The sequence below is a fragment of the Mustela putorius genome, unplaced genomic scaffold (genome assembly GCF_011764305.1).
Source record: "Mustela putorius furo isolate JIRA1106 unplaced genomic scaffold, ASM1176430v1.1 tig00000095_pilon_pilon_pilon, whole genome shotgun sequence".
NCBI lineage: Eukaryota > Metazoa > Chordata > Mammalia > Carnivora > Mustelidae > Mustela > Mustela putorius.
This window is the reverse complement of record NW_025421280.1, coordinates 15,165,089-15,177,628: the sequence shown is the minus strand read 5'-3', so window position 1 is coordinate 15,177,628 and position 12,540 is coordinate 15,165,089. Positions and strand designations below refer to the sequence as shown.

General features: G+C 42.6%; 1 protein-coding gene across 3 annotated transcripts in view; it reads right to left on the bottom strand.

Moving 5' to 3' along the window:
* The window catches only part of DENND6A (DENN domain containing 6A), a 60,981-nt gene extending 60,469 nt beyond the window's left edge, over positions 1 to 512 (bottom strand). For 2 of the 3 annotated variants that reach the window (XM_045078586.1, XM_045078591.1), the window contains exon 1: positions 174 to 512. In XM_045078586.1, the coding sequence (XP_044934521.1) occupies positions 174 to 413 (240 nt within the window). In that variant the 5' untranslated portion in view covers positions 414 to 512. The remainder of the gene's footprint in view (positions 1 to 173) is intronic. The other variant, XM_045078598.1, reaches the window with a different exon arrangement.
* Positions 513 to 12,540: the final 12,028 nt, after the last annotated feature.

Sequence of the window (12,540 nt, the reverse complement as noted above, 5' to 3'; positions counted from 1 at the left end):
CCCACGGGAACAGCCAATGGACCGCAGCCCGGCCCGACAGGCGGAGGGGCGGCCGGCCACGCCCGGATGCGCGGCAGCCGGGGTCCGGGCCCGCCGGCCACACGCTCTGCTGGGGCCTCCCCGGCAAGGAGACCCGGACGAGGCGCCGCGGGCAAGGAGCGGCCGGGCCTCACCTCCACGGCTTGGCCCAGCTCCAGGTCGAAGCCCACCACACACACGCAGTGCAGCCAGGCCGAGAAGCCGTCCCAGCGCAGCAGGCCCCGGCCGCGGCCCTCATCCTCTTCGTCGTCCTCCGGCGTGCCTCCCGCCGCCACCACCACGGCCGGCGCCCCGTGGTCCTCGGCTGCCGCCAAGGCCTCGTCCAACGGCCCGCGGGAGCCGGGCCCTGAGGCTGCCAGGCCCCGCAGAGCCATCCGCCGCCCCCTTGCTGTACGCGCCGCCTCCACTGCGGACCGCGCAGCAGAGCGCTCCCGGATCCGCGCACGCGCAGCCGCCGCTACCGCAGAGGCAGCCGCCGGAGACGGACTCGGCTGGGGCGGGGCCGGGGCCGGGGCCGGGGCGGGACTGGGGCCCACGTGACCCTGGGAGGCCGGCTCCGCGCTGGTGCACCTTACCAGAGCGCAGAGGTTGGGTCGTCTTGCGGGCGCTTGGCTGTGTTCTCGAAGCCGGCCCTCACATCCTTTTCTTAAAGCTCTTCAAGAGTGGTTTATGAATCCCGATACCCTTCTTCGAAGTCCAACGACCAGGGGAGGAGTTATTCTTGGAATGATACTTTCATATAATAAGGTATTATTAAATTATTAAACTTAGTTTAATATAAATTAATAAACATATTAAACATAGTGGTAACAGTAGCTAAAACTGAATACTTATTCCTTTCAGTTGATGCGCCAGCAAGTACTTTACAAATATTTACTCTATTGACCTTTCAAATCGTGACCAGTAGGTAGACTTCATTCTTCTTACAGATAAGGAAATCGAGATGCTGAGAGGTTACATGACTAGCCCAACAAGTATTACAACTTTGATGACGGCTTTCAGTTCACTCTCTCCTTTGCTGATTCAGAGATCTGTGCCTTCATTTAGCTGTTCCTTCTCCACCAAGGCCCCACCCACCGATCTTGGTCTGGTTGCCTGTGACTCATTCAACACTCACACATCTGCAGTGCTTTCTGAAACCAGGTTGGCCTCCACAGCAACCTGTAGATCACTGTAGACCAGTCTCTCTTACCAAGGCAAGGGACTAGTCTCAGGCAGCTTTGTGGCTGTGGTTGTTTTAGATTTTATTATTTTTTTAAGGATTTTATTTATGTATTTGACAGACAGAGATCACAAGTAGACAGAAAGGCAGGCAGAGGGGGAGGGGGAAGTAGGCCCCCTGCTGAGCAGAGAGCCTGATATGGGGCTCTGGGGCTCCATCCCAGGACCCTGAGATCATGACCTGAGCTGAAGGCAGAGGCTTTTTTTTTTTTTTTTTGTAATTTTATTTATTTATTTAACAGACAGAGATCACAAGTAGGCAGAGAGGCAGGCAGAGAGAGAGGAAGTGAAGCAGGCTCCCCGCTGAGCAAAGAGCCCAATGTGGGACTCTATCCTAGGACCCTGAGATTATGACCAGAGCGGAAGGCAGTGGCTCAACCCACTGAGCCACTCAGGCGCCCCTGAAGGCAAAGGCTTGATCCACTGAGCCACCCAGGTGCCCCAAGATTTTATTATTTTTTTAAGATTTTACTTATTTATATTTCAGAGAAATAGGACAGAGGCACAAGTAGGAGAAGGCAGGCAGAAAGAGAAGCAGGCTCCCTGTCAAGCAAGGAGTTTGATGCAGAACTCCATCCCAGGACTCATGACCTGAGCTGAAGGCAGATGCTTAACGGACCAAGACACGCAGGCCTCCCTAGATTTTATGTTTAAGTAATTTCTATATTCAACGTAAGGCTGGAATTATAACCCCAAGTTGCACACTCAACCAACTAAACCATCCAGGTGCCCCAAAATGCTTTGTATTCTCAGAGATCAGCACTGTGCTGAGCACCCGGGAGGCACTTGGTCTATTGAATTCAATCAGTAATAATTATTACCGATTATTGGCCAAACGTAATACTACTGATTAGGATTTTATTCACCACATACTATGCAGAGTATAAACACCACAATGAAAGTAAATAGGAAACACACAAGAATAATATCCCAAGAGAAAAATGAGTAAAAGACAATGGATAGTAACTGATGATAAACAATTTTTTTTTAAATCGGTTTTGGGTGATTGGGCTATGGACATTGGGGAGGGTATGGGCTTATGGTGAGTGCTGTGAAGTGTGTAAACCTGGCGATTCACAGAGCTGTACCCCTGTGGCTAATAATACATTATATGTTAATAATAAAATAAATTAATTAATTAAAATCAGTTTTCATGCTTTTACACACATTATCTTATCTAATCCTCCTCACAACCCAAAAAGGCAGATCTCATTATTTTTCCCATTTTTACAGGTAAAGATTCTGGGACTCCATGAGATGATGATGATGATGCACAGCCAGTTGGTGGCCTAATGGATTTAAACCCAGATCTCTCTGAGTCAGCCTAGCTCCTAAGCATTTTGATGCACTGTCCAGTCAGATTTACCCCATTTGACAAACATTGTTCTGTATACATCCTTCAGATTTTTATTTCAAGTGTTAGCTTCAATATTTCAAGAAAAGGGTAAATTTCATCAGACATCAATAGTGATGTTTGCTGGAGACTATTTTTAGTAGATCAGATGAACTAGGAACAGGATTAAAGTTAAAAGCCAAGTCTGTGGCCAAAGCAATCTGCCCTCCTACTCTAGAGAGCCACTGTAGTTTAGAGAGAAAAACAATGTTCTGCATTTAAGTTAGTCTTTAATCCCACTGTTTGGAAAGAACAGTAGCCTTTACTATTAAAAACACCTGGGTGGCTCAGTTAGTTAAGCATCTGCCTTCAGCTCAGTTCATGATCCCAGGGTCCTGGGATCAACCCACATGGGGCTCCCTGCTCAGCAGGGAGTCTGCTTCTCCCTTTCCCTCTACACCTCCCCACTGCTTGTGTTCTCTCTCTCTCTCTCTCATACACACTCCCTCTCTCTCTCAAAAAAATTAATAAATAAACTCTTAAAAAAAAAAACAAAGTTAAAAAGAGCACTGGACTAGAAGTCAGGAGTTCTGGATTCTAGTGACAGTTCCATCCATAATCATGGTAGGCAAGCTGCTCTAAGACTCAGTTTCTGCATTGATGAAATAGGAATGCTCATTCCCAGCTTACTCATCTCACTGATTGTGGGGAAGAGCCAAACTATCTCAATGCATACCTTTTACTGGGTGCTACCTCATTATTAATAATTAATAAGCTTTAAATGCTGTTCCACAGGGGTGGCTCTTTGACATGTGAATACAGATTGCCATTCCCTGAAATGCTGTTGCATAATTTGAATTAAGAGTAATCTTGTGGGGCACGTGGGTGGATCAGATGGTTGAGTGTCTGCCTTCAGCTTGGGTCATGATCTCTAGTTCCTGGGACTGAGACCTGGGTCAGTCTCCCTGCTCAGTGGGATTCCACTTCTTCCTCTCCCTCTGCCTCCCTCCCTGCTTGTGTTCTCTCTGTCTCTCTCTCTCTCAAATGAATAAATAAAATCTTTTTTAAAAAGTAATTTTGCAAAATGTAACACCATATTAAAATGAAAAAACACATTAAGAGGACTGTGAGGGTTTTTTTTTTTTTTAAGATTTTATTTATTTATTTGACACAGAGAGAGAGATCACAGGAGGCAGAGAGGCAGGCAGAGAGAGAGGGGGAAGCAGGCTCCCCGCTGAGCAGAGAGCCTGATGTGGGGCTCAATACCAGGACCCTGGGATCATGACCTGAGCCAAAGACAGAGGCTTTAACCCACTGAGCCACCCAGGCGCCGCAGGACTGAGTTTGATGAGAAAGAGAGGACACTAGGGCTCTAAAGCATCTTAAAGATGGGGAAAAAAATCATTTGGTTTGCTTTGGGAAAAAAACTAACAAACATCACTAAAATCCACAAAATCCACAACCATTAGAGTGTATTATGCTGAGCGAAATAAGTCAATCAGAGAAAGACAATTATCATACGACTTCCCTGATATGAGGAATTTGAGAGGCAGGGTGGGAGGCTGTGGGGGTAGGGAAGGAAAAAATGAAACAAGGAAGACAAACCATAAGAGAGTCTTAATCTCACAAAACAAACTGAGGGTTGCTGGGGGAAGAGGGAGGTAGGGATAAGGTGGTTGGGTTTTGGACATTGGGGAGGATATGTGATATGGTGAATGCTGTAAAATTCGTAAGCCTGACGATTCACAGACCTGTGCCCCTGGGGCAAATAATACATTATATGTAAATAAAAATAATTAATTTTTTAAAAAGGTAGAAAGAAAATCCACAACCACTAGGGCAACAGAAATTTCCTATTGCTTTTTTGTTTCTTTTCATCTTCAAAACTCTCACATTTGACCTTCACATCAATTTTAACCCAGTTTCTATGGTTAATGCTTATATGGGGTCTAAGGGGAAAAGTGCTAATACTTCCTTCTTAAGGTTCTGCATTAGAACCTTTGATTCTGAAAGGATCTTGGGTCAGGTCATCTCTCCAAACTTCCCATCCTATTCGTGAATCTTCTGATGTTTAATTACCCAGCTGCTAATGTTTGATTAGCCAACACCCCTTATTAAGGTAAAGTCACTACCTTGCAAAGCTGCTATTTTCTGGATGTTCATAAGGGCTAGAAAATTCTTCCTTTCATGGAGACAAGATCAATCAGCCACTTTGTAATGTATACCCCTTGGTCTAAGTTTGTGCTTGCTGAGATTACAAAGAAGAGTCCAACTCTTCTACATGATAGGCCTCCCACTTATTGAAAATAGTTATCCCACAGTCCACATGCCTTCTAGTTTCCAGGGTAAACTACCCTAGTTCCTCCTACTATTCCTCAAAGGATATTGTTTGTAGGCCATTCATCATCCTGTTGCCCAACTGGGGCATACTCCTACTTGTCGATATCACTCTTAAAATGTGGTGCCGGAGAGGAAACCCCATCCTGCAGGTGTGATCTGACGAGTGCAGAGTATACTGTGAGACTATTACCTTACTTGTCCCAGCCGCCAGCCTTCTATTAATGCTGGTTCAGATCACATTTGCTTCTTTTGGCAGGCAGGTCACATCGCTGGCTCAGGTTGCATTCACTGTCAACCAAAGCCCTGGGTCTTTTTTCTTACGAGGAGTACTAAAGTCAGAGTAGGCTGCTTTAGCCAAGGGTATGACTGGATACATGGCTCTGCTGCTCTTCTAATATTACCAACAACACTAAGCACAGGATTAAAAACATTCCAAACTTCTCTATTCACCCCAACCAAACTCTTGGCATTTCAGCAATTTTTATAGCTTAAGAAAACAAAAGAAGGGGGGCACCTGGGTGGCTCAGTTGGTGAAGCATGTGACTATTGATTTCGGCTCAAGTCATGATCTCAGGGTTGTGAGATTGAGCCTCACGTGGGGCTCTGCACTGGGCAGGGAGCCTGCTTAAGATTCTCTCCCTCCCTGTCCCTCTGCCCCTTCCTACCTCCCGAAGGAGAAGGAAAGGAGGAGGAGGAGGAGGGAGAGGAGGAGAAAGGGAATGAGAGAGGAAGGAAGGAAGACAGGGGTATGCTTCTTCAGATAATGATGTGAATTGCAATGCCAGATATCTGGACTTAATTTTACTGCAAGGGAGGGAGTCCAAGTGCCCTAGATATCCATCTATGTACGCAACCAGAGGACTTCCCTCTTGCTTTTGAGCTAAATGTTACTGCAGCTGTTAGAGCATAACTATACTTGTGGTGGCAAGAAAGTACACAGAGTCTCAAGTGCCAGTGTGTTATCAACAGAGAATGGGGTTTACTACCACACATCTCTAAGAGACAAAATGCTGAACAGCAAGTTTAGAAGAGAGAATCCAGGCAAAGAAGACAATAAAATACACTGTTGGATGCTTCCTAAGTAGTGTTTGTGAAAGCTTAAAAAAGAAACTGGGAAGAGCTTTGAGATTTTGTCTTTACATTCTCAGGATTTCTTTAGTGCCTGGTACATGAGAGGCACTCAGTAAATATTTACTGAATGGATGAATATACTTTAAAAATCTCTAGTTGCAGATCTCCTGTCTTATAGAGTTTTCCTTTCATGGTCAATTGTATGAACACATGAGAAGAATATAAAATATAAAAATGTTTCTTAAATGTATTTTAGTCTTAGCTTATGAGAAATAAAGATAGTAACACCTTATATTTTTGAAGATTTGCTTTTCCAACTGCCTGACCCAGTTCGTGCCGGGAGACAGGTTTAGTAAGCCCAACTAGCAGTCAACATGTAAGACAGAAAAGGTAACCTGTCAAGTTCATGCCCTTTAATCAGAGGTGTGAGACCTTTGCTCATAAATTATTTTGTCTAAATTCACACAAAATTCTAACAGGTATGCTTGCCTAGCTTCCCAGAGTAAGCAGCAGATAAGGACAGTGAGGAGATAAAGACATGCTTGGGGCTGAGCATGAAGTAGAAAACAAAAGGCTGTAGGTTAATGGAATGAAAGGAAAAGGAAAAAGGAATCAGAAGACAGAAGCATTTGGAAGAATACACAGTGAGCTATTAATAGTGGTTGCCTTATGTGGAATAGGAATGGTGGGAAATACAAGTGCTGGCAAATAGAAATAGGGAACTTTGCTTTCTATCTTACACAACTCTATTGTTTTAGTTAGAGAGGGCATACATTGCTTTTGTAACTAAACATTAAGAGACAATAAGAGTGTAATAGAGCTGCTTATAGAAGTGAAAAATTGGAAACCACCTAACTGTCCAAAAATAGGGAATTGGCTGAAAAATATCATATATCCATTCAATAGACTATGATACAGTCATTTAAAATGTCATAAAAGAATATTATATAGCAGAAAAATGTTCAACATACATACTTTAAGTGGAGAAAGGTAGATCACAAAGTGAAATATAGTGAATGATTCTGTTTTAATGGACTATATGCAAAAAAAAAAAAGACACTAGAGTTGATAAGAAATATCCTGACATAGGAGAAATTTTCTGCTTGGAATTAAAATTTCTTTTTCTTCATCTGTGTAATATCTAGTATCTCTAAAACTGAAAACTTTTTTATAGGTATAATGAGAAATCAGCTAAAACAGAAGAGAAAGAAGTTACAGTGGTTTCACTACTATCTTTGTGGCAGAAACTGCTATGCCACTATGATGATTAATTGTATGTGTCTACTTGACACATACAATTGTGGACCACAGACGTCCAGATTGTCCAGATAGTTTGGCTAAATATTATTCTGGGTGTGTCTATGAGGGCGTTTCCAGATGAGATTAACATTTGAATTAGTAGACTTGAGTAAAGCAGAGTGCCCTCCCCAGCTTGGGTGGGCCTCATCCAATCCACTGGAGGCCTAAATAGAACAAAAAAGGCTGAGTAAGGAAGAATTTGCTCTCTGCCGGTCTTTGAAATAGAATGTTGGTCTTCTCCTGCCTTCTGACTCAGCCTGAAACTGGAACTTACAACAACTCTCCTGGCTCTCAGGTCTTTGGACTAGGACAGAAACTACACCATTGACTCCTGGGTCTCCAGCTTGCCATTGCACATCGTGGGACTTTTTAGCCTACCCAAGCACAAGGGTCAAATATATCTCCCCACCCACCCACCCAGGATATATTTCCATCCTATTGGTTCTGTTTCTCTGAAGACTAATATACACTTTGGTACTGATAGTGGAGTGCTACTAAAACAAATAGCTAAAAAATGTGGAATGGCTTTAGAACTGGGTAATGGGTTGAGGCTAGAGGAGTTTGCATGTGCATAGAAATATGGCTGTTAGGGGGGAATGATTCTTGTGAGGACTCATAAAGAAAAGAGGAGAGCTGGAAAAGAAGCTTCTCTCTTTTTAGAGAATATGTAAATAATCATCAAGAGAATGTTAATAAAATATGGATGGAAAAGACCAATCTGGTGACATCTCAGAGGGAAATGAGGAACCTAGTATTGGACAAGAGAGGAAAGGTAATCCTTCTTATAAAATGACAAAAGAAAACTTGGCTGAACTATATTTTAGTGTTTTGTGGAAGCTAAAACTTGCAAGCTACTGAGGAGATTTCAAAGCAAAGTATTTAAAAGGCAGTTTGGTTCCTCCTGACTGCTTGTAGTAAAATGCAAGAGAGTAATGAATCAAAGAAGGAATTGTTAAGCAAAAATTAGCCAGAACTTAAAGATTTGGAAAATTCTCAGCCTATTCATACTGGAGAGAGAGAGAGAGAGAACACTAGCATGTGACCAAAGAACAGTTTGATTAGTATGGATGTGAACCACAGACCTAATCAGTCACCCCAACACAAAGGGAAGGAAGCCTATCAGACCTCTTAGCTCCTACAGGGCTGGACCATAGAGTTCTGCAGGTGCAAACATGTGCTATTCTTCAAGACAAAGAGAATAACCACTGAGGTGATTCAGAGATCATCAGGACTGCCTCCTCATTTTCAGTGTGTGTGTGTGTGTTGGGGGGGGGGGTGATAATGGCTATTGTTTCAGTTCAGTACGCCAGACAGCAGCCACCTGAAATGTGGGGGAGTGCGCAAAACTGTAGGATCAGGATGTTCACTGCATTAGGTCTGAAAGCAGAGCATCCAACAAAAAGGATTATTCTCAAGCCTCAAGATCTAATGTTATTTGCCTTAGAATATTTGCCTGGGTTTTAGAATTACGTGGGATCTGACACCCTTTTCTTCCAATTTCTCTCTTTTGGAAAGGGAATGTCTATCCTGTGCCTGTTCCACCATTGTGTTTTAGAAGCACATGACGTATCTGATTTTGTAGGTTCATAGCTAGAGAGGAATTTTACATCAGGATGAATCATATCTCACCCACCTCTGATTTAGATGATGTATGAATGCGTCTTTGAAGTTTAGACTTTAGGATTGATGCTAGAATGAGCTAAGACTTTGGGAGCTATTAAGTTTGAATGAATGGATTTTGAATGCAAGAAGAACATAAATTGGGGGAGCAAGTGTAGAATATGAATGTCTGTGTCTCTCCAAAACTCATATGTTGAAGGTCTAACTACGACTCTAATGGTATTTGGAGCTAGAAGACAATTAGGTTTAGATGAGGTTGTGAGGGTGGGACCTCATGGTATGATAGTGTCCCTACAAGAAGAGAACAGAGTTCTGTCTCTGCTCTGTGAGACTACCACACAAAGAGAGTCATCTGCAAGCCATGAAGAGAGCCCTCACCAAGAAACTAAATCATCCAGCACCTTGACCTTGGACTTCTCAGCCTCCAAAACTGTGAAAAGTAAATATCTACTGTTTAAGCCACCCAGTCTATGATATTTTGTTAGAGCAGCCCAAGCTGACTTACACAGCCACCCAATAGTCATTATCCCCCAGTTCCTTAGAAATGCAGCCTGGTTTAATTTGAAGTGGCACTAGCACAGCTAAAATGCTGTTTTTCTCAGCCTCCATAGAAGATAGAAGTGACCATGTGATAGATAAAATGTATGTAAAAGTGTTGATTCGGGCACCTGGTTATACTCTTTTAAAAGCACACAGAAAAAAAGTAAATAAACAGACCAAGGAGTTCTTGCCCTCTTGTACTCCTCTGTTTTCTCCAACTACCAACCTAGACATGAAGGTCAAAATTCTAGCAGCCATTCTGCGACAAGGAAGAAAGTGTCAAGAGACTCACATCCATAAGGCACCAAACCAATGGCAGCAACAACCTGTCTCTGGACTTCTTAAAAATTAACTCTTATGGGAGCACCAGGGTGGTTCAGCCAGTTAACCGTTCAACTCTTGATTTTGGCTCAGGTCATGATCTTAGGGTCATGAGATAGAGCCCTGCCTTGGGCTCTGTGCTTAGCAGAGTCTGCTTGGGATTCTTTCTCTCCCTTTCTGTCTGCCCCTTCCTCTCCATCTGCTCCTCCTTCACCACCACTCTCATTCTCTCTCTTAAAAAGAAAATTAACCTTTATCCATTTAAGCCACTGTAGTTAGAACTGTCACTTGCAACTAAATATAATTCATAACTGACATAGGCAACTTTTGCATTAAAACTTTTACAGTGTACAAAGCTACAACAGAAAACCCAAATGGGAACACCAGATTGGCTTAGTTGGTTAAGTGTCTGCCTTTGGCTCAGGTCATGCTCCCAGGGTCCTGGGATCAAGTCCCACATCAGGCTCCCCACTCAGCGAGGAGACTGCTTCTCCCTCTGCCTGCCACTTCCCCTGCTTCTGCTCACTTGCTCTGTCTCTCTCTCTGACAAATAAGTAAATAAAATATTTTTTAAAAAAAGAAAAGAAAAGAAATCTCAAATGGTAGGTAGACTTAGAAATAAATTTGTGTTTAGAGTTGACTTCTCAGTTAAGAGTTGACTTCTCAGTTAATTACTTTTATACAAAAACAGACAAAGGTAGTTTTGCAGAACTAGGATTTGCTTTTTGTTAGTTTTTTTGTGGATTCCCACTGCGCCCACTTGTCCATCATCCATTGTACCTTCTTCTGCCCGAGAGTCCCCAGTTTTTCTCCAGGAAGCCACCCCACCATCATTCTCAGTCCATAAGATTCAGGGAGGTAAATGCTATCCTGAACTGCAGTGTGGACACTCAAACCAGTCCTAGCCATGGATGAACAGGATGGATGAACATGGATGAACATGGATGAGGATGAACAGGCGCATCCTCATGCATGACCCAATTAAACAGTGCCACTTAACTCTGGAAGTCGTTTGACCTGTTCTGAAAGTGGCACTGTCCTAACACCAGGATTGCAGAGAGGATGGAATGTAAGCTTGGAGCTGTTAGCAGTCTTATCACTATAAATGAAGAGCTGGACCCAGAATGGAGCCAACAGAGACAAAAACAAATGCAAAGGGTGAGATTAAGTCCTAATGACATCATTCCACCCTGGATTCAGCCAAGTCTGATCTTTTCAGATGCATGAGTCAAGTATATTTTCTTTCTTGGTTGAACCAGTATGAGCTACATCTTCTGACATTTGCAGCTATGAGAGTCCTGACTAATATAGTTACACCTGGTAAATAATCCTGATTCATTATATTAGCCTTTTACCAACCACATCAAATGTTCATATGAAATCTTCCCTGAGAGTTTATTTACCAAAAAAAGCAGTATTATGCTAGCATAATGCATTGATTCTAGGTTTTTATATTATAAAATAACCTACAGATTTTTTAAAAGATTTTGTTTATTCATACAGAGAAAGGGAGAGAGAGAGAGCACAAGCAGCAAGAGCGGCAGAGAGAGGGGGACAAGGGGAAGCAGACTCCTTGCTGAGCAGAGAGCCTGGTGAGGCTCCATCCAAGGACCCTGGGATCATGACCCGAGCTGAAGGCAGATGCTTAAGTGACTGAGTCATCTAGGCAGCCCTCTAGAACCTTACAATTTAACAGAGCAGACAAATCATTAATGCTAACAATAGTATACAACATTCTCTGAAAATTAGAGAATAAAAAGAAATAATATCTAGGGGAGGTTAAAAAATTCTATAATATTATTACAGACACTGGAGTTCTTAGAGATCCAACAATTCTTTCAACACATGGTTGGGGAAACTGGAACTCAAAGAGCCAGTGACTTAGTTCCCATGGCAAAATCCTGCTAGAAGCCAGACCTCCTTAGACACAGTCCAACATTCTTTCTTACTACCCCACCTTACCTCTGTTAAGAGAACTGCAAAATACTAAGAAGTTTCTCCAACTATAATTTTTCTTCTGTGTAAACCAAAGAGGAGAATCTCAAAGGCCACACTAAAATAAGTTTGATTCTCTTTTTATCATTTACAGAGGCAAAATAGTAAGGCCTTGCCTCAGTTATCAGCATTTGCCCTCAATTTCTGTTGTGGTTTTTCTCCCCTTGACTTTTGTTTGTTAGACTAACCTTGAATGTGTAGCATTCCTGTCTAGAAAAAAAATCTCTAACAGCTTACTTGGAACATGTTTGTTCTCTTCTGTATCCTGGACAAACTACTGGAGTCTGATAACCCATTCTAAATGAGTTACCTTAGTTAAACTTAACCAAGAAAGTCTTCCTGGCTAACTTCCCAGCCAGGCAGTACCAGACTGCATAAAACTAGGACACTGCAAACGCCAATTCTGCTGTAAGAGTTGTGTCTAAGGAAAATAAAGGAAATGCAATGATTCCAATCTGGGACTGCTATTGCTAGGCACCCAAGAATTTGCAAAGAAAACTAGTTCTCATTAGAAATAACTGCTATGAAGTATGTATTGTTGTGTTGTCAGTGAGACAGGAATCCCCTATGAATAATTTGAGAAAGTGGATTAAAAAATTTGTTTCAAAGAAGACAAAGTCAGAGGATTCATTCCCTGATTAAAAACCTTGCTGTAGGGCTACAGTTTTGAAAACAGTGTAGTACTAGCTTAAGAACAGATGTATAGACCAACAGAATAGAATAGAGATCCTTGAAATAAACCATGCATATATGGTCAAATG